The 26,517-nt window shown below is 40.5% G+C and overlaps 2 protein-coding genes across 3 annotated transcripts in view; one reads left to right on the forward strand and one right to left on the reverse strand.

Moving 5' to 3' along the window:
• The window catches only part of LOC139463733 (dnaJ homolog subfamily C member 13-like), a 510,967-nt gene that overhangs the window by 288,001 nt on the left and 196,449 nt on the right, over positions 1-26,517 (reverse strand). For both annotated transcript variants that reach the window (XM_071244983.1, XM_071244982.1), the window contains exons 30-32: positions 13,262-13,464; positions 4,651-4,735; positions 4,152-4,352 (exon numbers count right to left, since the gene is read on the reverse strand). In XM_071244983.1, coding sequence (XP_071101084.1) covers positions 4,152-4,352; positions 4,651-4,735; positions 13,262-13,464 — 489 coding nt within the window. The remainder of the gene's footprint in view (positions 1-4,151; positions 4,353-4,650; positions 4,736-13,261; positions 13,465-26,517) is intronic.
• Positions 17,707-21,565, forward strand: LOC139463343 (uncharacterized). Its single transcript, XM_071244591.1, has 2 exons — positions 17,707-18,136; positions 20,431-21,565. The coding sequence occupies exons 1-2, from the start codon at positions 17,881-17,883 to the stop codon at positions 21,501-21,503; spliced, it is 1,329 nt and encodes a 442-aa protein (XP_071100692.1). The 5' UTR covers positions 17,707-17,880; the 3' UTR covers positions 21,504-21,565.

Genomic DNA, 26,517 nt, shown 5'->3' on the forward strand with positions numbered 1-26,517 from the left:
TAACGGCTGAATGGGTGGCAAGCAAGTCAGAACCTGCATTCACCTCTGCCCCCAGACTTGCACTGGCGATAAGATCCTTGTTTCTTTTAGTCAGGCTGACGAAACGAATCCTGAGAAGACTGTTGTTTGTCATATCCCTGACTCAGTTGGAACGAATCCTTCCCAGAGGGGCAAACTTCTTCTTAGGTGACTGTTTATACGATGAGTCTTTCTGATCCCAGAACACTTCAGGGTAAAGGAAGATCCATGTGCCTTGACAGCTAGGTTGATAATCGACACCTGAAATCGTTCAGTTGTGTCTTGTCTGACTTCGTCTATGACACGTCCCAATTTGCTGTTGAAAATCTTGGGAGCAGATATCGGTTGTGACATTATCAACCTTTTCGTTTGGTTGGAAACAGCTCTTGAACGAATCTGTGCTAGTTGTTGTTGACGCTGAACCCAGAGTAGCTGTGAAGATATGCAGACTTGGGTGGAGAGTAAGTCTTCCTGATGTCTATGATGTCTGCAACGGTGGAATGATATGACTGATGCCGGCGACAAATCAGTTGATATATACACTCAACATGTTCCCCGTGTGGTTCATCATCGGCTGGTGTCCAGGACTCCTCTATGAGTAAAGTCTGTGCGCCTTGTGATGACTGCCCTTGTATAACGGAATGACGGTCCTCCATCAAATCGTTAGACCATACGGTGTCTTAGATGAGGAAATGGTCTTGCAGTACCCTGACTGGACCCAAGCGGAGATCTAGATGCCCATGTCTCACAGGAGGGTTAAGCTTGGGAGCTTCTACCCAGGTGGTCCGTATGGTCATCTGGGGTTGGTCGTACACCCGCGACTGTGGTCTGAACAGATGGCTGTCCCCAATGCAGGCTCTTGGCAGGAGGACTCTTCTTAGCCAATACTGTCTGCTTCTTCCTAAGTATCTACATCTCATGAGACATAGCCGAGAAGCGGGATTCAAACAGCGACTCGATCATCTTCTTCTGCTGGTTGAAGAGCTGTTCCAACATGTTCATAGAGTTCGCAGAAGTAGATTCATTCGACGGAGTAGTAGGTAGAGATGCTGAGACAGGGTCAGAGGATAGGTCTGTGTCAATAGCCGCAATCATGTCTACCTTCTTCTTAGCAGCTTCTCTTCTTCTAGCTTTAGTCAAGGCTTCTGCTAGTTTGTTGAAGGCCTTCTTAGACAGAGTAGAGCACTGATCACATCTTGCCTCTTCAGTGCAATTGGCCTCTCTGCAATTCCAGCAGTTGCTGTGAGAATCTCCCGTGATCATAAAATGGCCACACTTCTTACAAGCAGGAGGAGGGAGAGACTCCATGACGATCTCACAAACACCTCACACCAGCAATACGTATGTGAGTATGATCGTCACTACAATTAGTAGCTCTTAATATGACTAAATATATCTGTTTTAAGAAAACTATAGAACAATCTAAGATTAATGTGACTACATCCAAGTGCTAGATCGTTATAACTATAACAATAGGCGTTGACTCTAGCACACACAGGAAAGACTTGAGGTTTCCCGCCATTGCACACATCATAGCTTGGGTTGCTGTAGTGCTATTCAGGAACAACTAATTGTGTGTAGTTGACAGTGAAGAGGACAACTGATGAAAAAATGAAAATTTAGTTTGTGTGACTGAAGCCAAAACACAGGATTTATGGCCAAATATAGCCTTTTCTTCTAAGCCACTATCACCACTAGCAGAACCTTCAAGCAGTCTGGTAGAATTCCGATTAGTGCTTGTGTCAACACCTTGATAAAGTAAGTTTTCCCTTTCTTTTGCTGTTCTCCAGAGATCCACGTAACAAAAGTATACATCGCTGTTGTCAATACTCAAGACCTCATTACCACTAATTTTAATCTTGATTTTCTTTATAACTGCACGACCTATGTTCTGAAGATGCTCCCTATTAACATCATCAGAAGTCAAACTAATTGCAAATGATACTCGGGCAGTTCCTGGAACTAACACATCATGAGCGCTGAGATTTGGAAAGCGAACCAGAAGTGTCTGATACTCGGGTTACTAGTTATAGTTAGAGACTGGCGAATTGCTTGGTGTCCTAATGGACCCCAAAACTACATTGTGGATTTAACTTGCGCACATTGTGAAGACAATGTTATATTAGAATTATGTTTTCTCATGTTTAACATAAAAATGGATGATATTAATCTGATAACCTAACAGATATTACTACACATGAAGGAGAGACTGATGACACCAGCTTTATTTGACAAAGAATAAATCTTAATGAGGAACTTTTACAATCAACTGTTAATGATTATTACGATGCCTTAAAAGAAGATAAGAAATATGTTACTCCTATTGGACATGACTATTGGACATGACTATTAAGTTTACAATAGATAGTAAAGGAATATTGCGACTACGTTGCTCTCAAGATATACAATAGTTTTCATTGTTAATAATTCTAAGAATACTACCTCTATTACATCATAGCCAAAAATCCTGTATTTTGGCTACAGACACACTGTAACTAAATCTTCATTTTTTCATCAGAAGTCCTCTTCACTGTCAACTACACACAACTAGTTGTTCCCCTAATGGCACATCTAGCTCACCAGTAACCTGTGAAGATCCAGGGTAAAATAGGTCTACAGCAAATCATGCTTGTTGTAAGAGGTTATCTTACGGGATCATGTGGTCTGGCTCGCTGACTTGGTTGAAGCATGTCATCAATCCAAATTGCGATTGATGCTCATGATATCATTCACTGGATTGTCTGGTCCAGACTCGATTATTTACAGACCGTCGTCATATAGCTGGAATATTGCTGAGTGAGGCGTTAAACAACAAACCAACCGACCAACTGCGCATAAAGGTGGGAAAAACGGCACTTCTTTCAAAAAACATCTAACCACTGGAGGCAGATGAATTGGGGAGGTGGGTGGAAGCACTTCCTGAAATTATAGAGGTAGTATTCTTAGAACTATTGACAATGATAACTATTGTTTGATAATTCCTGTGAATCCTCTACCTCTATTACAGCATAGCCAGAATATACCAAAAGGCTCGTTTTCGGAATAATGCCAAAGACATATGTAAATATGTCAAATAAATTACCATAATATCACATCCGTTTCCTGAACTGTGACATCATCAATCAATCCTTGGCGGCTTTGGACCCACATGACCTACCAGACCGTGACGCCCATGATATATTACTTCTGGTTCTGAAGACGTCATTTCAAGTTATGACATTAACTCCAGTGGCCTTGCTAAACTGGAATGGAATTTATTGGCTTGATTGTAGTGAAACTAATGGCTACTATGAGTTATGTCCCTTCTATGTCCTTCCTATTGACCAATCAGGTTCTACCTCTCATATCAATAGCATTTGCTTCAAACAAAATGGCGGCATCCAGTCAAAACAATCTGATCAATAATCAAGATCTTTATTGTTATAAAATTGGTCTTGAAAATATGCAATGATTTGGAAAGTACTTGTCAATACACATGAATTTTGCAATCCTGCAATCAACCAAAATCTTCTCAGCAGTCACCAAGTGGTTTTTGAACTGAATGTTGATTTCGTTATGTGATTTTGATTGTACTATACATAGCCTCGCTAGTCCAGCCAAAATATAACTCCATAATTTCTGCAAAGGTGAAAACTGGACATTTATAGTCAGTTAACTACCTTGCCATGGGGCGAGCCTATGACCTGTCCTACACCTAGTAGACAATATGGTTCAAAAGGTTAACCTACCTTCCCACACTGTGGCTGCTGGAAGTCTGGATGTATGTAATAGACGGGAAACCTATTGTGGGAGCGTCAATGGCAACTTAAGACGATTTGGTTTTTTTCCAAGAAGCGAGACTGGTAGACAATGCCCTGATTTTATGAGCAGTGAAAGAAGCGAACATGGGAGTTGCCAATTGGGCATGCTGGTGACTATCTGTCAGAAATGTCAAAAGCATGTGGTTCAAAAACTTATCAAACCATTCTCTCACACGGGACAATGCATACATAACATTTGGTTAAAATCCTTTGATATATGTTAGAAAATCAAACTACTTTCATAGATCTACAGGTTTAACTCGGGCTTTCATTTGGTCATGTAGCCAACAAACAAGTCCTGTTACCTTCAGAACGTGGCAAGTTTGAACCTACCTCTTCGGATCTGAAAGCCTGTTTGAGGTGTGTGTACTTGAGGAAGCGAGAGATGGGCAGAACATTTGAGCCAGTATACATGAGTATGAAGAAGAAGACACCAGTTAGGTAAAGTCTGGAGATGTTTGGGTTGTCCTGCATGATCTCAAACAGAAGTGTTGCCACCTTCTCCACCAACACGGGGTCAAATGTCAAAAGGAGCTGTAATACAAATAAAACATCTTCAAAGACCAGGAAGCACCTGTAAAATGCATCCATTTCAAAAAGACAAAATAGTAGCAAGATGATATACATGATATAGACTAGTTACACTCATGCAAAACCAGCAGCTCTTCTTTGCACTCAGGAGGAAGTTACAACTAGCCCCTAGAGACCCAACGTCAAAACCTTTTGAACAAATTCGGATCAACAACAAAAACTTTCAAGTTGTACAAGGTAGTTCAGGCTTGTCAAGTGACCATGGATTATAATCAATTCCAAGAAACAGGTAATACTGTACCTGTACAATATGTGGGAGACAGGTTGCTTCAGAAAGAATCCTCTTGACTCTTGGAAGTGGACGAACAATAGCACCATCACAATCTCTGGAATAGTAGCAACACTTTATCAGCATGCAGTAAAGTGTCTATCTGCAGACGTATGGGATACAGCCCAGTGTAATCTGCAAGAAACTCATCTCACATGATAGATTTTTCATGTACAGTTTACCACTAGAAAAGCGTTTGCAAGTACATCCTGCCATGTCTTCTAATTCCTTGAAATTACCACAATCACATAAAGCATAATAAATCTCCAACTAGCCGACTCATGACTTAAATGCAGCACCACAAATATAATGTGGTTTGAAAACAAGAACATTTAAAATATACAGCTTATGCATCAAGCTACCTTAAGTAGAAAACTATACTGAACAACAAAAGTTCCTGTGACATTGAATAAGACTTAATGCTAAGTTATGTTTTTTACCAAATCTGAAACAATTTCAGTTTGCAACAGATAAAAGACTCCTGTAAGTGTTCAAATGGTTTAATTTGCCATCCTGACTTCAGAAAATGTGTGATTTCATAAAAACATGAACATGCCAAAATGTCAATTTACAAATCAATAGCGTGTGTCAACCTCTGGTTGCGATGCAAGCAACACATCTTTGTCTCATGGAATGGACCAAGCGTCGCACCAAGTCCTGTTGGATATCTGTCCATATCTGCTGGAGCATGTTTCGAAGTTCCTGTTCAGTTCAGTTCATATACTCAAAAAAGCAACGGCCCTTATTTTTCAGGCATATTGCATAAAACAATTACTACTCCCTTCATGCATGTTTCATGGTGTAAACCCTACACCTGTGTATTTGTCATACACAGTATGAGAGTATTGTCATGGTGACTGATTTACGACACCCATTGTCTGAAGAACATTTGATTGCAAAGGCTCATTACCCTGGAGCCATGACATCTTTATGCCTTGAAACATTTAATTGCTGTTATTTATAAGATGCTAAGCCTATTTGTTAATCCCCATTTTTGTGTACATCGACCGTCTGCCATCCTGAACAGGATGTGCAAGTATGTCACTGATGATTTACTGTTTACATTTATATTTATTACTTACTAAATGTCAGGTGACCTTGGCTATATAAGCCTTGGTCAAGAAAGAAAAAAGAAAGGTCTTACCCTTAGCCTAGCTAGGGTTAGGCTGGGTGCTCCGGGGCACCTAGACAACAACCACTACCACCATGTGCTGACCTGGCACATAGTGTCTTCTGTATGTATATATCTACATGTATAAAGTAAAACTGTATATACCGCAAGCCATCGTCACCAAGTTGTCACTTCCTACAGGAACCATACGTCGGCCCCTTGCATATACGAGTATGCAAATTGTACATTAATCAACGTCGGACCGACACGCGTTGTTAGTATAATTAGACCAAGAACCACTCAGATTACCTGACAAAGACTATGCAAAATAACTCTATAACTATCACACCTGCCTCTGAGGGTGGCAAGAAGAAATAGCAATCAGTAGTCCGCATTTTTCATTTCTCGTGTCTGGGGTAATTATTTAATCTAGGATTGGGTTATAAATCTAGGTCTGATGTAGCGAATGTATTATATTTTAGTATATGTAATATGCATGTGGCAGCGCAGCAATAGAGGAACAGTCAGTTGAGTTGCAAATACATTGATCAAAGGATTAACCGATAATACGTTGATTGACTGATTATTGTAATCTTGCAAAATGGAATTGTCAAAAGTAAGTGTATCCTGGCGTCATCAGTTTTTGCTCGGATAAGACACACGTGCTCATAAAATACAAACTCATTTTAGAACAGTTATAATATGTTACGTATCTGTTCATATGGTCAATGTCATTTTATTCAAATGTTTAATTTGAAAGTCTATGAAGTGAAAGTCCATATCGATGACTTCCGAAATTCCGAGCGCGGCCATGACCCTTTGTTAACTCCATATGAATGTTGAGGGAACAACATAGATCAACATGAGATCTCTTCCACAGCTGTTCACAGTATCATCTCAATATATCCTTTGTATGTGAAAACCATCTGTGGTATAGTATATATCTTGAAAAGATGGCATATGTCCCTTACTATCATCCAAAATAGTCTCTTATATTTCCTGTTCTGGCATTACAATGACCCACAATCACCAGCTGCATGTCATCACTGTCAGTATGAGATGCAAACACATAGCTCTCCAATAGTCCCTCCCCTTCATAGCTCTAGTATCTGTCTTCAGACATCTGGTCAACAAGACAACCATATTTGGTTGGTGCATCTACAGAAATGATACCAAACACGATTGATATAGAAACACATTATAAGTTCTTTTGGTCTCATCTCAACATATAAGATGGCTACGCAATAAATCACAAAAAAACATGAAGAACGAAGCATGGTTTATTTCACGATAAAACCTTGTTCTTTCATGACATCATTTCTAGTGATTCGAACATGAGCTCGCAACTTGATCACATCGTAAATTTGATCGTGTTATTTTTGAGAGGGAAGTGTCTAAAGAGTTGTTCCCCATATATGTTGCTGGGCAACGCAATATGAATGCAGTGGCTGAATGATTCACTTTCAAAAGTGGGAAAGATATGACAATCGTTATTGGGAGAAACGGTACAGATGATCTTCGTGAAACTTGTGGGAACATCAGGTAAATACAAACGTAACCACCCTGTTAATAAAATAAACTTGGCGGACATTGCAGAGGTTGGATTGTATTCAAGGAGTCATCATTACTTTCATATGGGTAAATGTTTTTAAAGTTTGTACATATTATTAACATCCATGTAAGAAACAAGCATGAAATACTCATATCCCCCGCAAATATGACATGTCCAATTGTGTGCAATAGCTGGACCGTTTTGTAAATGGACTAATTGCAGCACTAAAAAAGTTATTTCTGGTGTTGTTTTGCCATCTGCAGTTTATGATAGAATACGTAACTGTATTTGTAATGAGTAAGGATGACACATATGGACGAACAACTTCTTTATTACAATTAGGAGCGACGTTTCGGTGTAGGTTCCAACACCGTTCTCAAGCAAGTGAAGTACAGAGTATGGTTGACAAGAATATATACAGGATAGGAGGCAGTGTTTATACAGATGAGTAGGTTTAAGATCAGTTACTGTTGTATTTGTAATGAGTTGTGTTATTACTTAAACAATAATCAGAGAAGTAAGGGAGTTCTTATTTTACTTAGAGATCAATGAGAGCAGGGGTCACCATGAGGTGTACTGAGAGGTACAGCACCAATCATCTGATGATCTGAGTAGTAGACTGGAGTCTGGAATGCTACAGCACTGGCATGATCAGTAAACAACAAATCCAGTGTTGCTCCAAGACAGTGAGTTGGAGAATGAATGAGTTGAGTCAGTTTTCACTCAGATCACAGTTGAAATCCCCAGTAACTAGGACATGTTCACATTCATGCTGCTTGGAGAGATCCTGAAGTTTCTGCATGAAATGAGTAAGTGAATGCGACAACCGTGTCCATGACACTTTTGGAGGAACATACACAAAAGCAATGTAGAACCTGCAAACAAGAAAGGAAACGTATTCAATACTGCGAGATGACATTACATCACACTGTTCTTGAAACTTGTTGAAACATAGACAGCAATGCCATGTGTTGTGTCTCCTGGATAGACGTGATATCCTGGCAGGTCTCTTTCATTGTAATCATTGATGTGTGATTCTGTGAAACACAAAACATCAAGCACACCAACAAACTTGTCCTTCTTCGCATTTTCGAAATGAGCACTGAGGGATCGAACATTCAAGTGAGCCACCTTGAGTCCATCGCCATGACTGTTTTCTACAGGGTGTGTCCAGGTGAACAGTCTTTCATTCTACAATCTAGTCATCTCATCCAATGCTTTTTTGTGTTCAGCAAAACCTACAAGTTTTAAGCCTTTCCTTGATTTGACCCTACCGAGCATCATATACACTTGACCAGGCTAGGCTTTAAAATTACTTCCTTGTGTATTTGTCATGTTCCCAATCATCTGTTCATAGATGCTACCTTGAGACTTGTGGATTGTGAGGGCCCATGCTAAAGTTCCTGGATATAGTTTTCTTTCAACCATGACAGAATATTGTACGGTTTTCAAAATTTGCTCCGGAAACAAGCACTACCGCCATTTTCAGTGTAAGTCAAAGTCGCTACCATGGAAACTTGAAAAATATTTTTTTCAAAATCCCAAACTATAAAAAGGCACCCGTTTACCACTAGACCTCTATATGTACCAAGTTTGGTGAAGAAATATTGTATGGTTTTCAAGATCTGCTTTGGAAACGTGGACTACCGCCATTTTCAGTCTAGATCAAAGTCGCTGCCATGGCAACAGTGTCGGTGGTGATGGGGAGTTGAGCGTTATGGAAATGCTCCTGCCAATGTGAAATTGCCAGAATGGGCACTTTCAAGGTTGTTGATGTGCCACATGTGCTGTGTGGCAGACCACAGCCCTGAAGCTGTCTGGTCCTGAAGATGTGCACCCCATAACTGTAGAGAGGAGTCTACAAACAGGTGTATCATTGGGATTTAGTTTTATTAAAGGAGACGCCTCCTAAGACGTTCGACTCCAACAACTGAGATGTGTTTTGAGGTGAGATGACAGACTGATGGCAACGTACAGGTCCTGACATCTGATGTAAGATGCCAGGAACTGCTGTACTGGGCATATGTGCAGACGCCCTCGGATTGTCAAATGCTGGGCTTATCCTGAGCAATCCCAGCAACACTTGCCTCTGACAATGTGTAAGCGGCTGTTTAAGAGTGGGTAGCAGATTAAGATTGGGTTGTTGACAAGGCTGTAAAGTTGAAAAATCAACTGCAGGAGAGCTTTTGATCATGTCATGTCTTGAAGAGACAGGAAAAATTGTGTTCATATGTGAACCAATTCAGATCCCATGTAGACTAAATAAATGCACTCCCCAACCAATCGCCTGTGTACAATATCGTACAAGCGCTCTCAATCTTATACCGAGATAACAATGAAGGGAGGTGCCTCGTTAAATCTTGTGTTGTCATCGGAGGTCCATGTAACAGTCGTGGAAAGAATTACACAGTCGGCGCTGTATCTAGTAGATAAAACCGTATAAATATAATTCTCAGGTTTGAAAAGATCTTATGAAATAAGGAGAACGTTTCCATCCTCTTGGCATCGTATAAGTACTCCCATTCTTATATTGAGGTGACCATTAAAGGAGGTGTCTTAATACCGCGCATGTTGGCATGGGAGGTCTTCTGAAGTTAGTGACTCAGACACATTGATGTACCGCTACATGTGTCTGATCGCATAGTTGCAGCATTATGTACAAGTAGAAATGCAAACCAATCTTGAACAATTACCCTGCACGGCTAGCATTAGGTCAGTTGACTAATTCCGGTAAAGTCGGGATGTTTACAGTCAGAGAGTAATATTTAAATCATCCTGCGCAGTAACCTCAAATCCCGCATTTTGCTGGAGACAAGGTTCATGCTCAACAAAAGACAATCCACTGTGAACTGTGTGGTAGATAGACAAGTGGTGTTCCCAGTTCTGTGTAGGATATGTGCCTTGGCCGGTGTTGGCGCAAGCTGACCTCCATGAAATTGGTTACGACTTATCCTGTGTACGATGATCCCAACAGGTAGCATATGATGATTCTGTCAAATGTCTACTTGATTGTGAATGTGAGATGATCTTCAAGTTTGGTACAGATCATGTCTACCAGAATGCACACGAAAAACAATTAACCTGAGGACTAACGCCTCTCCGTGGAATAGATTAGCCAACGATGAACGTACATCGATAGACGGGAGAATTGGTGAACTTTCACAGAACCCTCACCATAAGGCCAGGTGCTGCTGAAGGCTGAAGGTACGTCTGACTTCTGTTGTATGCAAATTAATCATGTGTCCGATGTCTGGTGATTCCTCATATGGTCTATTTGTCTCTGCTGAAATTCTACCACTGTCTGTTAGTGGTCTAGGTGAATGGCTTTGGTCTCAGTCAGGTCTTGTTCCAGCGAAGGCTGACAAAGGCTGAAGTGAGCGCCTGACCTTGGTCTTGATAATGGCAAACCTAACATCATGGTCGGCTTGGATGAGCTACTCATCCTCTGGGGGGTCCTCGTCCAAGATATGCACTTGGTCTGCCACTCCAAAGGCATGATTAGGAAAGTCTTCTTTAATGCTGGTGCAAGTGTTAGCTTGGAGAAATCTTCATCTATCGCCATGACAGTATTCCTGAGCATGGGATCCAGTGGTATCGACGTAGGGTGGGACCAAATGGTGTCTTTCTTGTCAACTGTTCTTGTCAACAGACAGCGTACAAGTTGACGTGGAAGGCGCAGATGGTATCACAGGCATCTGATGTACGGCAGGCGCAGATGTTATCATAAGCGCTTGTATTGTCTCCGGAACTGGGGTAGCTGGTGGCGGAGGTGGCTGATACACAGGCACAGGATACATCTGTGTCATAGACTGCTGCCATATGGACTGCATGAAGTTCTACATCCATGCAGTATCTGTGTAATGGGAGGCGTTGCCAGGAAAATGGGAGGCACAGCAGCAATCTGACCTTGTGCAGACAACAGCACAGGTGTGGAAGGCAACCTTGAAGATATAGACATCATATGTACTAACAGTAAGGCATTCCTCGTGGGCGCAGTCAGAGTAGACATTGGGTCGAGGCACCTGAAGGCATTGACAGTGTTGAAGGGTGGGCTGGCGGGGATAAGATGGGGAGTGTGGTGAACAAAAGTTACATTTTAAATTTGGAGTGCAAATTAGTGCGCAATACCAACAATGTGGGTGTGGGTCTTTAGCCGACTTTTTGCTGACAGTTAATGCAACGAACAAGCATAACTTATGCATGAAAATTGAAGATGCTTTGTGAAAGAAGACATGCAAACACCGATGTATGGACCAAAGTTTAAATCGGAAAAACAGTGTGTTAAATAACAAGCGTGAAAAACCACTAGTGGATAAAGGTATTTATAAAATGTAGAATATAATACCTAGACAACAATTGAAAATGTAAATGGCTGCCACGAATTGAAGACACATATAGCAAATCAATATGGCTGGAAAACAACAAGTCACATGAATAAAGAAGACAACGGTCTTCCCACATGGAATAAATACATATTATCAGGGGTCTGGAAAATTTAAAATCCCAATCGGACTTTGCATTTAGGCCACGGCCCCTACAAATAGCGTATTTTAGTACAACTTTTCACACACATTACAAGTTGTTACGTATTCATAATATGATGAATTATTTCAATCTAAATTGTTTAATTCACCGGACAATTAATAACAAATAATATCATTTTAGATATACATGGAAAACATACGTTTGTTTCTGTTATAATAACAATCTGTTAACGTAGTAAACGTTCTAATTGATATTTATGAGTTATATCTGCTCAAGTGTACACGTTGTAACATTTGGATCGAGACTATCATCCCATATTTGGTTATCACCTGACCTCACGGGAAAAAGTTTTGTTTAAACTAAAGATTAATCAAAAACAAGACAGATAATATAATCACAAATAATAAAATATCCTTGATAGCAATAGTTATTTGAATATTTTTTTCATCTGTACTTATTATTGACCATTAAAAAATTTGATATCGATCGTCACAGAAAGCAAAATGGCGGTCAATCAAGATTCAATATACGACTGTAGCTATTGAAAACAATAAAATCTTCAAATCCTCATTGTATGTCAACTCAGTGAAAGTCGTTAGCCACGACTTACAAAATGATCGTTCAAACTTTGAGGGTTTGGCAGATTCGCTCGACTAATCTGTCGTCACGCTTTCTCTTCTTGTCTGAGGTTTCGTATCGTAGCATTTTGAGGATAATGAGGTACATCGATGATGCAAGGTATTTATGTACAGTTGTAAACACCTTTCACTCAAATTAACAAGATGCTCTCAGTAATTAATCCTCGATTAATCAGTGTCAACTCAGTTTGTTGCCTATTACAGTGATTGATCAATTGGACTATCATGTAGGTACGATGTATTTACAGCAATCAAAACAAACAAAGCTTGTCAGTGTAGATGATCTTCATTGTGTTACAACTGCAGACAGAAACTGCTCAGTCCTAACTGTTGATCATGTCCGGTCAAAATTTAAGAATGTCCGGACAGAAAAATTTAAATGTCCGGTAAGCAATATTTTAAACCGGACATTTGAGATTCCCAATCGGACATGTCCGTCGCATATGACGGTTTCCAGACCCCTGCATATTATTACATTAGATAAGATATACCCCACCCGTCGCAGAAGAAATTTAACGTGGGAGCAAAGTACAAGCCACAAAATTAAAGCCAAATATTGAGGACCAAGGCAAAACACATGACTGTATGGTGACAAGCGGGAATGTGTTGGGATGTGACGTCTCTCCAGTCGATCATGTGACAGCTGTCTCAGTTGGTCCTCAGACAAGTAGATTTGAATGGAAACAACTATTTCTTCAGTTTTTGTACTGTGATTTGTACAGACTAACAACATACCAGCTATTGGTGGTGTACTTGGCATGACAACACATAAGACCACAAGTGTCTGGGAGTACCCACCTGCTAGGATAGTAGGCAGCCATTTTGATAAGCATGTTGAGTATGAGAGTGGCAAGGTCACTTTCGTTCATGACAGCTTGACCAGAGGCCAGCAACGTCCACTTAAGCTGCGACACTGATTGCAAAGGTCGCCATCCATCCATTCCTTGTGCCCAGCAACGTGTCTTGGCATGGATAGTTCCTTCAGCCCAAAACTGCTTCATCTGAAGTTGAGATAAAAGCATGCACATTCATTAGCATCAACATTTGTCAAAGGGCACTGGTGAACCTCCTTAATTTTTAAGCAAGAAATCAATCCTTTCAAAAAGTTATATGTACTGAATTGTTTTGTATTAGGAAATATAGTGTCACCTTTAAACTTTCTTAATTTAGTTCCCCTTACAAAAAGAATATAATGCAGCCTTGTCAGGAAGTGTTTCTGATTAATGGAGGACCTTCAAGTTTCACATAAGTCTTTAACATGTCTACAAAGGAAATGATTCAGAGTTTCTGAATATTTATTTAGATCTTATACACTATCAAATGACTCTCCACAGGCACATCTGGACAAGCTTCAGCTCATTCAACCTTTGTGGATGCCTCTTTCAGGCGATCACAGATTACTACCACATTACACACACTTCTTCTTATCATAACTGTAGATTTGCTTCAGTAGAGTTTGTAACAAAGAGCCACTAGTAAGAACTGAAACCACGACACATACACACAGGGGATGCCACAAGTAAGAACTGTGCCACGACACATACACACAGTGGATGCCACAAGTAAGAACTGAATCCAGGACAAATACACACAGTGGATGCCACAAGTAAAAACTGAATCCACGACACATACACACAGTGGATGCCACAAGTAAGAACTGAATCCAGGACAAATACACACAGTGGATGCCACAAGTAAGAACTGAATCCACGACACATACACACAGTGGATGCCACAAGTAAGAACTGAATCCAGGACAAATACACACAGTGGATGCCACAAGTAAGAACTGAATCCACGACACATACACACAGTGGATGCCACAAGTAAGAACTGAATCCAGGACAAATACACACAGTGGATGCCACAAGTAAGAACTGAATCCACGACACATACACACAGTGGATGCCACAAGTAAGAACTGAATCCAGGACACATACACACAGTGGATGCCACAAGTAAGAACTGAATCCAGGACACATACACACAGTGGATGCCACAAGTAAGAACTCAATCCAGGACACATACACACAGTGGATGCCACAAGTAAGAACTCAATCCAGGACACATACACACAGTGGATGCCACAAGTAAGAACTGAATCCAGGACACATACACACAGTGGATGCCACAAGTAAGAACTGAATCCAGGACACATACACACAGTGGATGCCACAAGTAAGAACTGAAACCACGACACATTCACACAGTGGATGCCACAAGTAAGAACTGAATCCAGGACACATACACACAGTGGATGCCACAAGTAAGAACTGAAACCACGACACATTCACACAGTGGATGCCACAAGTAAGAACTGAATCCAGGACACATACACACAGTGGATGCCACAAGTAAGAACTGAATCCAGGACAAATACACACAGTGGATGCCACAAGTAAGAACTGAATCCAGGACACATACACACAGTGGATGCCACAAGTAAGAACTGAATCCACGACAAATACACACAGTGGATGCCACAAGTAAGAACTGAATCCAGGACAAATACACACAGTGGATGCCACAAGTAAGAACTGAATACAGGACACATACACACAGGGGATGCCACAAGTAAGAACTGAATCCATCAGATATATATAAACATGGGATGCCACAAGCACTGAATCCATTAATTTAAAAACAGGAGAATCCACACACTATTTCATTGCATAGTATATTACTGACTATTCTTTACCTCATCTAAATTTTAATTTTGAGTCATTTCAACATTATCGATAATAAAAACAAATATAAATAAGCAGAGGAAAATGGAAATGATAACAAAGGAGGAAAATATAATAGATCTTTTACCTCCTTCTGTGGGATATGAATTCTCTAGCAAGTTAAATAATACACAGGGCCATGGGGTAGTCAAGTGGTTAAACCATTTGATTGTCAAGCTGAAGGCCGAGGTTGAATATGTAAAGTCCATTTCGGGCGTCCCCAATCTTGCTGGAATATTGCTTAAAGTAACATAAAACTATATGCACTGACTTATACCACAGTTATAAGCAGTTTCGGTCAGATGATGCTACTTCTGGTTTACACAAAAACTTTCTGCATTCAAACCTAAGACTGAAAATCCACTATATATTCTACAGTCACTAACATACGCTGCTCTCCATACTAACTCAAAACCTTCATCCATAAATATGAAGGAATAATAAAATTAATAACAAGGAGAATTCTGCTGCATGATTTAACTCGCCGCACAACTGGCATGCATTGGCTTTCCTGGATTTTAAGATCTTACTATATAGTTCTCGGTCCAGGCTGCCCCAGTATACTTTGTTTGTTTCTTGTTGTTTAGTGCTGCTCTCAACAGTATTCCAGCTATTTGAGGACGGCAAGCATGGGTTGTTGAAGACCTATTCTAGCCCGGATCTTCACAGGTTGACCCAGTATACTGGTCAATTGTGTAGTTCAATGGCTGCAGCCGCTTGTGCCGAGAGCATCTTGTGGTAAGTGTAGAACCCATTGTCGTCTGTTTCGTTACTGAGTCCAATAATGATGCCTTGATATTCGTCCAACTCGGCTGAGCGATTGGGGAATTTCTCCAACATTATCTTTTTGAATCTTTCAAATGCTTTGAGGAAATCTCTGTTGGCAAACACTTTCTGTAGTCGTCGGTCATTTTTGGTTTTTAGATGTAATTGTTTTTAGATGCTATTTCAATGCTACGTGGGCCACAATGAACATCATCCAGAATAATAAACAGAGCAAAGTTAATATCCCTACCCTCATGAATCTGGTGCCTGAGATTGGTTGGCAATGGCAATTCACAGGGTGAATTTCCCGTGTACTCTAATTTCTCCTCTGGCTGGTCAGATGGTGACATTACATTCCCTGGCACATTCTTGGAGTAAAACTGAATGAGTTGTCCTCTTGACATGGACCTTGGAAGGTGTAAGATGTCCTGGGCGATGTCCTGTCAGAGCTCTGCAACTTACCAGTTGGCAGGATAATGAGAAAGTTTATTTCCTGCCGAGTTCGGATTTATTTCTGGTATCTCCTGCGAACATCCGAAGAATTAGACCAAAGTCATGTTGGTACAGCCGGTCAGCCATCTTGGTTCTTTACATCAAATGCAGCTTTGTTTGTTGAATCGTGTTTTCAACGAGGAGCCATAATATTTGTTCCGAGGAGTTATTGCATGTGACGGTCACCTCCTAGTTACTAGGTAGCTATGTCGTTGCAAATCCGGAATGTATGTGACAAAAACTTCAGTTAAGATCCGACCATTATGAAGCATGCTTGAATAAAACCATGCATTGTGATCTAGACAAATGAATTGCTAACGACCGACTGCGCATGCACTATGGCATAATTAAGTTTGGGCAAGTGAGAGAAATGGAATGCGATTGTGACTTACTCAAGTTTTCTAAGCTGAATTAATTGGTGCTCAATGTATATTGAGTGAGTTTATAATGACAACTTAAAAAACTGCTATGTCGTTATTTTCTCATATTTTCCAAGTTCAATGTAACCTACAATAAATAGTTACGTATTAATTCCATCAGCTTTGGCATTGGCACGTCATGAATTATATTCTATGGTTTCGTTATTAGGTAACATAAGACAACCTTAAAAGCCAGAAGACATCTTCTGCAGTTATAACCAGATAAGTGTAACACTAACTACCCGGTCACGTATTAATATTATTATAAGAATCTAGAATAAACAAACGTCCGTAATACATACATGTCTCATGCGTGATGCTATTTATAGTAACAGGATACGGCGATTTCCCAGCATGCCAAGTACGAGCATGCGCAATTACGATTCAGGCAGCCATCTTGTGCAGGGGTCATAATAATGACAAGCAATTTTTGATTCCGTACGTACGAGCGAATAGTTAAAATCAAGTGTGCCCTTTCTCTCAGGCGCACAGCAGTATGGCTCCTAAAACTCGCAAGAAGCGAACGTCAAGCAGGATATCCAGGCAGGATACCGTGCGCGGTGAAGCCACAAGTATTGGCGATGTTCCAGACGGTTCGCCTTCAACAAACATGGCCGCGCCCGATGTCGGGGTGCCTCGGCGACGATATAGTACGACGATCCCTCTCAGTGCAGTGGACAGCCGCCCATATGAGATGTTTCCACGGAATTGGACTACGGGACGTATCTGTGCATACATCGAGGAAATATTGGATATTAAGCCTCCCGGGGGGTTGACACGTGCGCAATATCAAACCTTTTACACAGAAAACCTCTCAGACCGTAACAAAAGGATGGACAGACAAAGGTCAGCATTGTCGGACGGGTCGTCAGCCAGAGCCAGCACAGTGGCAGTTCATGAGGAAACGGTGCCCCCTCATTCGATTGTTAACGAGGCACACACTGACACAACAATCGCCCAGCTTGTGGACACCGTGAACAAGTTACAGCAGACTGTGGCCACGCTGAGTTCTCAAATGGATGCCAGGAATCAGCCTGCTACGGTGCCACGCACTTCACATTGGCAGACCACCTTTGCAGGACCGGGTCAACCACATGACAATCCGGCCGCTATCCATGCGACGTCACAGCCGTTTAGTTTATTTACTGCCATACGGGAATCGACCAACACAGGATCAACTACTCCACGTCTGTTCACCAGTGAGCCTCAAGCGCAGCACTTACCAGACGTAGCTCTTGTTTCTCCCTCTCTCCGGAAGAGCATTCAGGAAGGTAAGGATGTGAACCTTGCTTTACTACTCATTCCGGATGAAATAACGTCAAATGCTAGAACCATTCAGGTAGACAATGTAAACATGCAACTCAAAAGTCCTCATGACTCCAGATTGCAGTTGCCCTTGACATTTGACATGTTCATCACAGCCTTTGGAAAGTACAAAGCCATCATGTGTTTACGCTGGCCACAGAGACGAGCCGAACTTGACGCGTATCAGCGCCTGATCGTTGATATGCACAACCAATATCAAAATCAACTCTTTTATCAATATCACAAACGTTTCTCGGCTAAAGCGGCAGCTTATCTTGAGCAACATAATTGCAAAATACCATGGGGAGAGATTGACGATGCCATCTATAGAGCTGTCTTTACAGGACGCAGAATCACCGCTTGCCAGTTGTGTGATGACATTGGTCATTCGACGCAGTTCTGTTCTATGGTTGATGCCAAGTCCATACATCACCAACCAGGAGAGACTTTTAACCATACTCCCACGACTAGGGACAGAGAACTCAACACAGAACGCAGAGGCATGGATCGCCGGGGAAGGGAAGTGCTCATACACAAAGGTATCCCATTGTGCAACAACTTTAATGCTGAGAAATGTGTTCACGGGAATTGTAGATTTAGACATTTGTGTTCTGTATGTCGAAAGCCACACCCTGCTTTCGAATGTTGGCATAACACAGGAGAGACTCAATTCCCAGCAGGCAAGTCGATACCTGTCCAGAATTCTTCCTCGGCCAAAAAGCACCGACAGTGACTACAGGCAACCCCATCCCCTGTTGACTTGGATAGACTGTCTCAACGGTTGTCTGATCACCCAGACCGTGCCTTCGTTCAGACGTTGCTGCATGGTTTTAAATTTGGTTTTGACACGGGCATTACATGTCCACCTACTCACACTACTGTCTGCAAGAATCTGTTATCAGCTCGAAACAATCCTGAAGCAGTAGCCACCATTATTCAAGATGAACTATTCAAAGGCTATTTGATAGGTCCATTTACGCAGTCTCCTTTCCCTCACCACAGGGTTAATCCAATAGGCATTGTGGAAGGAAAATATTCCAAAAAGAAGCGATTAATTGTCGACCTCTCGGCTCCACATGATGATGTGGAAAACCCAAGTTTGAACTCATTAATTGATAAAGAACAATTCTCCCTCAACTATGTGAAAGTGGACGACGCTATCCAACTTATCAAAGGCATGGGACAACATGCTTACCTATGTAAGGTGGACATAACAGATGCATTCAAAATGCTTCCAATTCACCCTTCTTTATATCACTTACATGGCATATCATGGGATCATCAGCTTTATTATTACACTCGCTTGGTCTTCGGATGTCGGTCCAGTCCAAAACTGTTTGATGGCCTGTCTGCAGCAGTGTGTTGGATTGCCACTCATGTGTATGACATTGTCAATATATTGCATCTTTTGGATGATTTTTTGACTGTGGATAAGGATTTGGAACAAGGCATCAGCACCATGAACAAACTAGAATGCCTATTCTCGGAACTGAATATCCCCCTGTCCCCCCATAAAACGGTCGGACCGGTCACATGTTTGGAATACTTGGGGATTATTTTGGACACTGATAGAATGGAAGCGCGTCTACCTACTGAGAAAGTGTCAAGAATCGTCTCTATCATGGCAACTATTCAAGGTGCCAAGAAAGTCACAAAGCAGTTACTGCTCAGCATTATTGGTCATCTAAATTTTGCTATGCGGATTATTCCAGCGGGTAGGGCATTCATCAGTTACCTCCTTCAACTGGCCCACTCTGTGAAACACCTACGACATCGGGTCACTTTGAACAAACAATGTCGTCTAGATTTTGATATGTGGAGAACATTCTTACGCGATTGGAATTGCCGGTCGTTTTTCTTGGAAGACCTAATCGCAGCCCCCCAATTTGACCTGTACACAGATGCTGCTGCATCAGTTGGTTTCGGAGCTTACTTCCAGGGTAAATGGTTCGCTGCTCCATGGCCGGTTGACTTACTGCAAGCTACCACAGAGGACATGTCCATTGCCTTACTCGAACTTTACCCTATCGTTATGGCGGCTGCAATCTGGGGGAAGCTATGGACTAACAAGAGTATCAGATTTCATTGTGACAATATGGCTACTGTTGACATCCTTTGCAAATGTCGGTCTAAATCTCCATTCATCATGTGTTTGATAAGGAAATTTGTATTGACAGCTGCCAAATATAATTTTGTATTCAGCGCCCAACATATACCTGGAAGAGTTAACCATATTGGTGATGCTTTATCTCGCTTCCAGATGACCAAGTTCCGTCAACTAGCTCCCACTGCCGAACCTGCTCCAGAAACATGTCTACATCTATGTCAGCTCACCTTACCGCCAGTCCAGACTTAGATGTTTTGTGGTCGCAAGCTGTGTCAAAAGCCACCAGGGCGGTATACAGAGCAGGGGTCCAAGCCTTTTTAACCTTCATGGCTATGTGCGGGTTTGTGTGGCAGCCCCGTGTGTTACCTCCATTATCGGAAGATTCATTGTTATTGTTTGTAGCCCACTGCCATCAGCGACTACATTTACGTTATACGACCATCAAGAGTTATCTGTGTGGAGTGAGATTCACTTATCTGAGGCATAATGTGCCAAATCCATGGTGTTCTAGGAATCTGCTACGAGTAGAAACAATCATGAAAGCTATCAAGAAAGAACAAGGTGTGAACCCAAGTGTGCGATTACCAATTACTGTTGACATTTTACAGCAGATTTGGATCACCCTAGAGAAAGGACTATTTTCACCGTTCACAGACTTATTGATGAAGACTGTGTGTTCAGTCGCCTTTTTTGGCTTTCTACGTTGTGGAGAATTTACATGTGACCATTTTGATGCAAAATTTCATTTGTCTCTAAGCTCTGTCGTGTTTAGACCAGATTGTACATCGTTTGATTTGACACTTAAATCGTCTAAGACAGATCCTTTTCGCAGGGGTATAACATTGTCCATCCATGCAGTGCCAACATCTTATTGTCCGGTGCGTTGTCTACAGGAATTTATTCATCATAGGAGGGCCATGGGAGCTGCTCAGCATGATCCTTTATTTGTTAATGAGCAGAATATACCTCTTACCAGGTCTTTCTTTATTCAAAAATTAAAACACACATTGTCCATGACAGGATATGACCAAGAGAAATACAACGGTCACTCATTTCGTATTGGTGCGGCTACCTCAGCTTCCACGGCTAATATTCCAGACCACCTGATCAAGACTCTAGGCCGGTGGTCATCAGACTGTTATGTTCGATATATTAGGGTGCCCAAATCATCCATAGCACAGGCTCAGCGTGCAATGGCACAAAATAGGGGTAACTGCTTGTCCTAGATGTATATTTAATGCCTTTGGGGATTCTCAGTCAATTCTTTACTTCGATTTTGGGTATATTTACCCCTGCAGTCATTAGGATGGGATGCATTGGATGCATGTTGTCAAAACACAGGTCAGGCTTGACCTCCATCATGTCCATGGTATTTAGCATCTAATACGTTTCTATCTGTAGTGTAGAATGATAGATGTGTAGTTAATTGTCGAAACCTTAGTATTCTATGTATCACTCTCGACAATTGATCCCAACAGCTTGGGCCTGACCGATGCTCAGTCAGGTACACATAAGTCAGGTACATGTAGTCGATTCTCCTGTGTTTATACCCAATGCTTGGGAAGTTGTGAAAGGCGAATCGATCCCTAGCTGGGCATGACTGATGCTCAGTCATGTACATGTACCAATAGCTTTCTAGTCACATGTTTACAGTGAGAATCCCCTTACGCCAAACTTGTTAGATATGTGTTATATTGAACGTGTTTCAGGTATTAAATCATTGTTGCAACTTTCGTGTTGAATTGTCATTATAAATTGGTGCTCAATGTATATTGAGTGAGTTTATAATGACAACTTAAAAAACTGCTATGTCGTTATTTTCTCATATTTTCCAAGTTCAATGTAACCTACAATAAATAGTTACGTATTAATTCCATCAGCTTTGGCATTGGCACGTCATGAATTATATTCTATGGTTTCGTTATTAGGTAACATAAGACAACCTTAAAAGCCAGAAGACATCTTCTGCAGTTATAACCAGATAAGTGTAACACTAACTACCCGGTCACGTATTAATATTATTATAAGAATCTAGAATAAACAAACGTCCGTAATACATACATGTCTCATGCGTGATGCTATTTATAGTAACAGGATACGGCGATTTCCCAGCATGCCAAGTACGAGCATGCGCAATTACGATTCAGGTCAGCCATCTTGTGCAGGGGTCATAATAATGACAAGCAATCCCACCTCCATCCCCAACTACCGTCCATGTTTTTCCTTGTTGCACTCTTATTTTTTTGTTTGTTTCTGGATTCTCACTGTTATATTAAAAAATTTTGTATTAGCAATCGGGGTATATCTACCCCTGCAGTCATTGGGTATATTTACCCCTGCAGTCATTAGGATGGGATGCATTGGATGCATGTTGTCAAAACACAGGTCAGGCTTGACCTCCATCATGTCCATGGTATTTAGCATCTAATACGTTTCTATCTGTAGTGTAGAATGATAGATGTGTAGTTAATTGTCGAAACCTTAGTATTCTATGTATCACTCTCGACAATTGATCCCAACAGCTTGGGCCTGACCGATGCTCAGTCAGGTACACATAAGTCAGGTACATGTAGTCGATTCTCCTGTGTTTATACCCAATGCTTGGGAAGTTGTGAAAGGCGAATCGATCCCTAGCTGGGCATGACTGATGCTCAGTCATGTACATGTACCAATAGCTTTCTAGTCACATGTTTACAGTGAGAATCCCCTTACGCCAAACTTGTTAGATATGTGTTATATTGAACGTGTTTCAGGTATTAAATCATTGTTGCAACTTTCGTGTTGAATTGTCATTATAAACTACAAATAAACTCCAATTGGAGTATAACCTGATAACTATAACAGTATACATATGCATTGCACAGGTTAGCCTGTTAAAATTAATATCTAAAATGGACAAAAGTTTTAAAAAAAATTATCATATGGTATGGTGCATGTAATGAATAACATTCAATGGTATGACATAACCATTGCAACTAAAAACAAACAGTTGTGTACAATCATCCTGGAAAGGGCCTCCCTACATAATAAATACACACATACAATGATTTTGATATTATTTCACAACAAAGATGTTATCGTGAGCACACAACACCAGAAGAAGCATGTCAATAAATCCATAAGTACACAAGTCAGTCCTGTTATTACACTATCTGGCTATAAAAGTGGTCATTGTGTATCTGGACTTACGTTTGTAATCCATCATATTACTTTTATCCAAAATTTCAATCAATATTGTTCACATTAATTTTGGCAAATTGTGTACCAACTGATCGGCAAATCACATCAACTCACCTTGAAACGAACATTAGTCGTTAGAGATACAAAGTCTTCGTTCTTCCTATCAGTGTATTGAAATTTCTTTTCAGTAACGAATTGGCCATGACATTAAGTATTTTTTAAACTAAATAACCATTAGATAGGGGAGTAAATGTTTGAACAGCTGATGGCTATATCCGGCCATGTACGAGACAAATACACATGTAATCTTAATCTCTGCATATAAAACATTGTCCCGCATACAGTACACAAATACCATTGAATTTGTAAATAATCATATGTCTAGTGATGTTTTATGGAAAATTTCATGTTTTCATTGAACAAATCTCCAAACAGCAAAACAAGCACACAAACTCCCATTGCCGCCATGACCAGAACACACGAGATGCACAGTAAAGGAGTGCACATGAAAAGGGAGGTAACTGCAAGCTGTAATGAATCGCATTGTTTTTATGTATTGTAACATTTCACTGCTGGGGACGTGTGTTTGAGACTTTGAGTATTTAAGGATTTTTAATATTTTTTTAAAAATGAAATAAAAATGAAATGTGGGGCAGACTTTATGATGATGCGGGCATTGCCTTAGGGCTAAGACCCTTACCCTTTGTTTTGCAAGCGTTGCAGAAAACTTTTACTTTTTGGGGCCATATAATGTTGACAACAATTAATCATCCACATCAAGTATCAAAATATTTCAGTCAACTGTCCGTGACAAAATATCAGAAGCTAGAAAAGTGTTTTATTACATAACATTTGAAAATGGCAGCATTTCCACCAATGCCCCTTCCTGAATAAACCAAAATTCATGACACATATCATGTCTAAAGCTTATATAATGAGAAGTTTATGTGTATTTAGTTTTAATTTCCATACCAAATAAACATGACTACTAGGACATCAAACCAGTGTTCCATTACTTCTTGCTTACTCAATGTCATATGCATCGATCCTCTCAACCTGATGACATGACTGCCTGGTTTGGAATACATCTGCAACTGTGTGCCTCGCAAACTTAACTAGTTTGACAATATAAGCACTGCATGAAAAGGACCCAAATAAACATCACTTACTTACGTGAAATTCTAAAGATGAAACAACTACCAAGCAGCTTGTGCCAAAACCTTTTGAGTCTACTACCCAGAACAAGGCTCTTAACATAATTTCCAGAAGATTTAAGTGTTATCATATGGACTACTTGTAACCTTACTAGACCACACATAGTTATACTAGATTCGGTCTTTGGACTAGTGGCAAAAGTTGCAGACTACCAAGAGTGAGAGAGTCATTTGGTCTTAAACTTCTAAATGCTATTCATTGGGGTTATTCTTAGTGCAATATGTGAAGGTGGACCCATTTGATGAGTGACACTAATAGGATAAAAACATGAAATTAATTAAAATTTTCGACTGTTCATTGTAATTTCTGCATTCTGATTAGCTGAATTGATCATATGTTATTGCATTCATTTCCCAATGAATGTAAAACATTAAGCCACGCCCACCAAGCAAACTACTTTTATTATTATGGAATGTTGGGGAATCCCAACATTACAGTCGAGGGAATTCCCTTTCTGCTCACGTGTATCTTCATGCACAGGACATTTAGCGAAATTCATGCATACCGATATTCATTGTCCCAAATCCCATTTGAGATCGAAGGCCGAGAAGGAATGAAACAGCAAACTTGCAGGCTCACGCGCTCGTCTGGGTTCCACACATTGCATTTCTTTGGGTGTTATTTCTAACCCGCATTTTTCCAACTGTGTTTTCTCATTCTCAGGGAACTAATGTTCGAGTCTGGCGGTAACTAACAATGTCATTTGAAACAGCTGCCTTCTCCCGGACATATTTGTTCCGGTTTGTTAGTCTGACAGTTGCAGTTCTTCTCACCTCTTGCTTTGATAGACGGATCTGTTTGATCTGATTGATGAACTCTATTTTGATCCTACTCTCCGTTGATTGGCTTTGTGGGCATGTGAAGTTATGTGCATAAATCAGAGACTGATAGAAGTGCTAAGCAAGGAATCACATGTTTCATAATTAAAAAGTAAGTAGTAAGGATTAGTCCTCCTTACAGTATCAATTAAAGTATCTTACAACAAAACAATGCACAGCCATCAAACTTCATAACTGAAACTCTGGGCAGCACATGTCTTTGCATCATACTTTCTGTATCATAGAGAAACGCTTTCAGGAGCTATAGTGACTTAGTCAAGCACTTTATTCATCGCAACGTTTAATTGGCCAGATTGTATATATTCATCCAATCACAAACTGTATTGTATTGATTTGTTGTTATGGTTCATCCGCCATTTTTGTTTATTTGACTTTGTTGTATAACATTTCTCTGAGTCCAAGTCATTGACCTAGATACAGCCTTTTGTGTCAAACTCACTGTAAATTAAACAATCACCTGATTCATGTCACATCCACAGTATGTACTCCTACACCTTGAATGTTTAGCAATCTCGTCAACTGTGTCTGCTTTGATATATATGACTGTTTTTGGTTAAACTATTGTAGATTGTTTGCACATTGGTTTTTCGATTCAAACCTCAATGAAAAAAAAATCCACAGTCAATACTTAAATAAAACACATAGAAATAATACATAATGAACTGAATAAAAAATGACGTCATCCAAATAAGAAACATACATGCCAAAGTGTGACAATTTTAGAGAAAAAGATAACCGACAGATATGCATTATGAGATAAATTAAGAACTTAATTTTGGTCAAGGTCAAAATGTAGAAAACCCACAACAAATATGTTTACTACACATAACTAACTAAACAAATACTGATCTAATGCCATGTCATGGTCATAAATAGCTTAGTTTTAATGAGTTCGCAAATGATTGTGTAACAAAATCCCATGGGTATTCGACATGTCAGTATCCACATTGGCTGCACCCCTGGATAGGATAAAGGATAAATGTTTCAGTTTCCTGTCATCTCTCTG

The sequence above is a fragment of the Haliotis cracherodii genome, unplaced genomic scaffold (assembly GCF_022045235.1).
Source record: "Haliotis cracherodii isolate W230 unplaced genomic scaffold, xgHalCrac1.p SCAF_16, whole genome shotgun sequence".
In the NCBI taxonomy this organism is placed as follows: domain Eukaryota; kingdom Metazoa; phylum Mollusca; class Gastropoda; order Lepetellida; family Haliotidae; genus Haliotis; species Haliotis cracherodii.

Bases quoted from the DNA above. Each gene is read 5' to 3' on its own strand.
- LOC139463343 (XM_071244591.1), top strand. From the start codon at position 17,881: ATGGATGCCAGGAATCAGCCTGCTACGGTGCCACGCACTTCACATTGG. The intron at 18,137-20,430 runs GTAAGGATGTGA...TCTCGCTTCCAG, and splicing joins CCGGAAGAGCATTCAGGAAG to ATGACCAAGTTCCGTCAACT.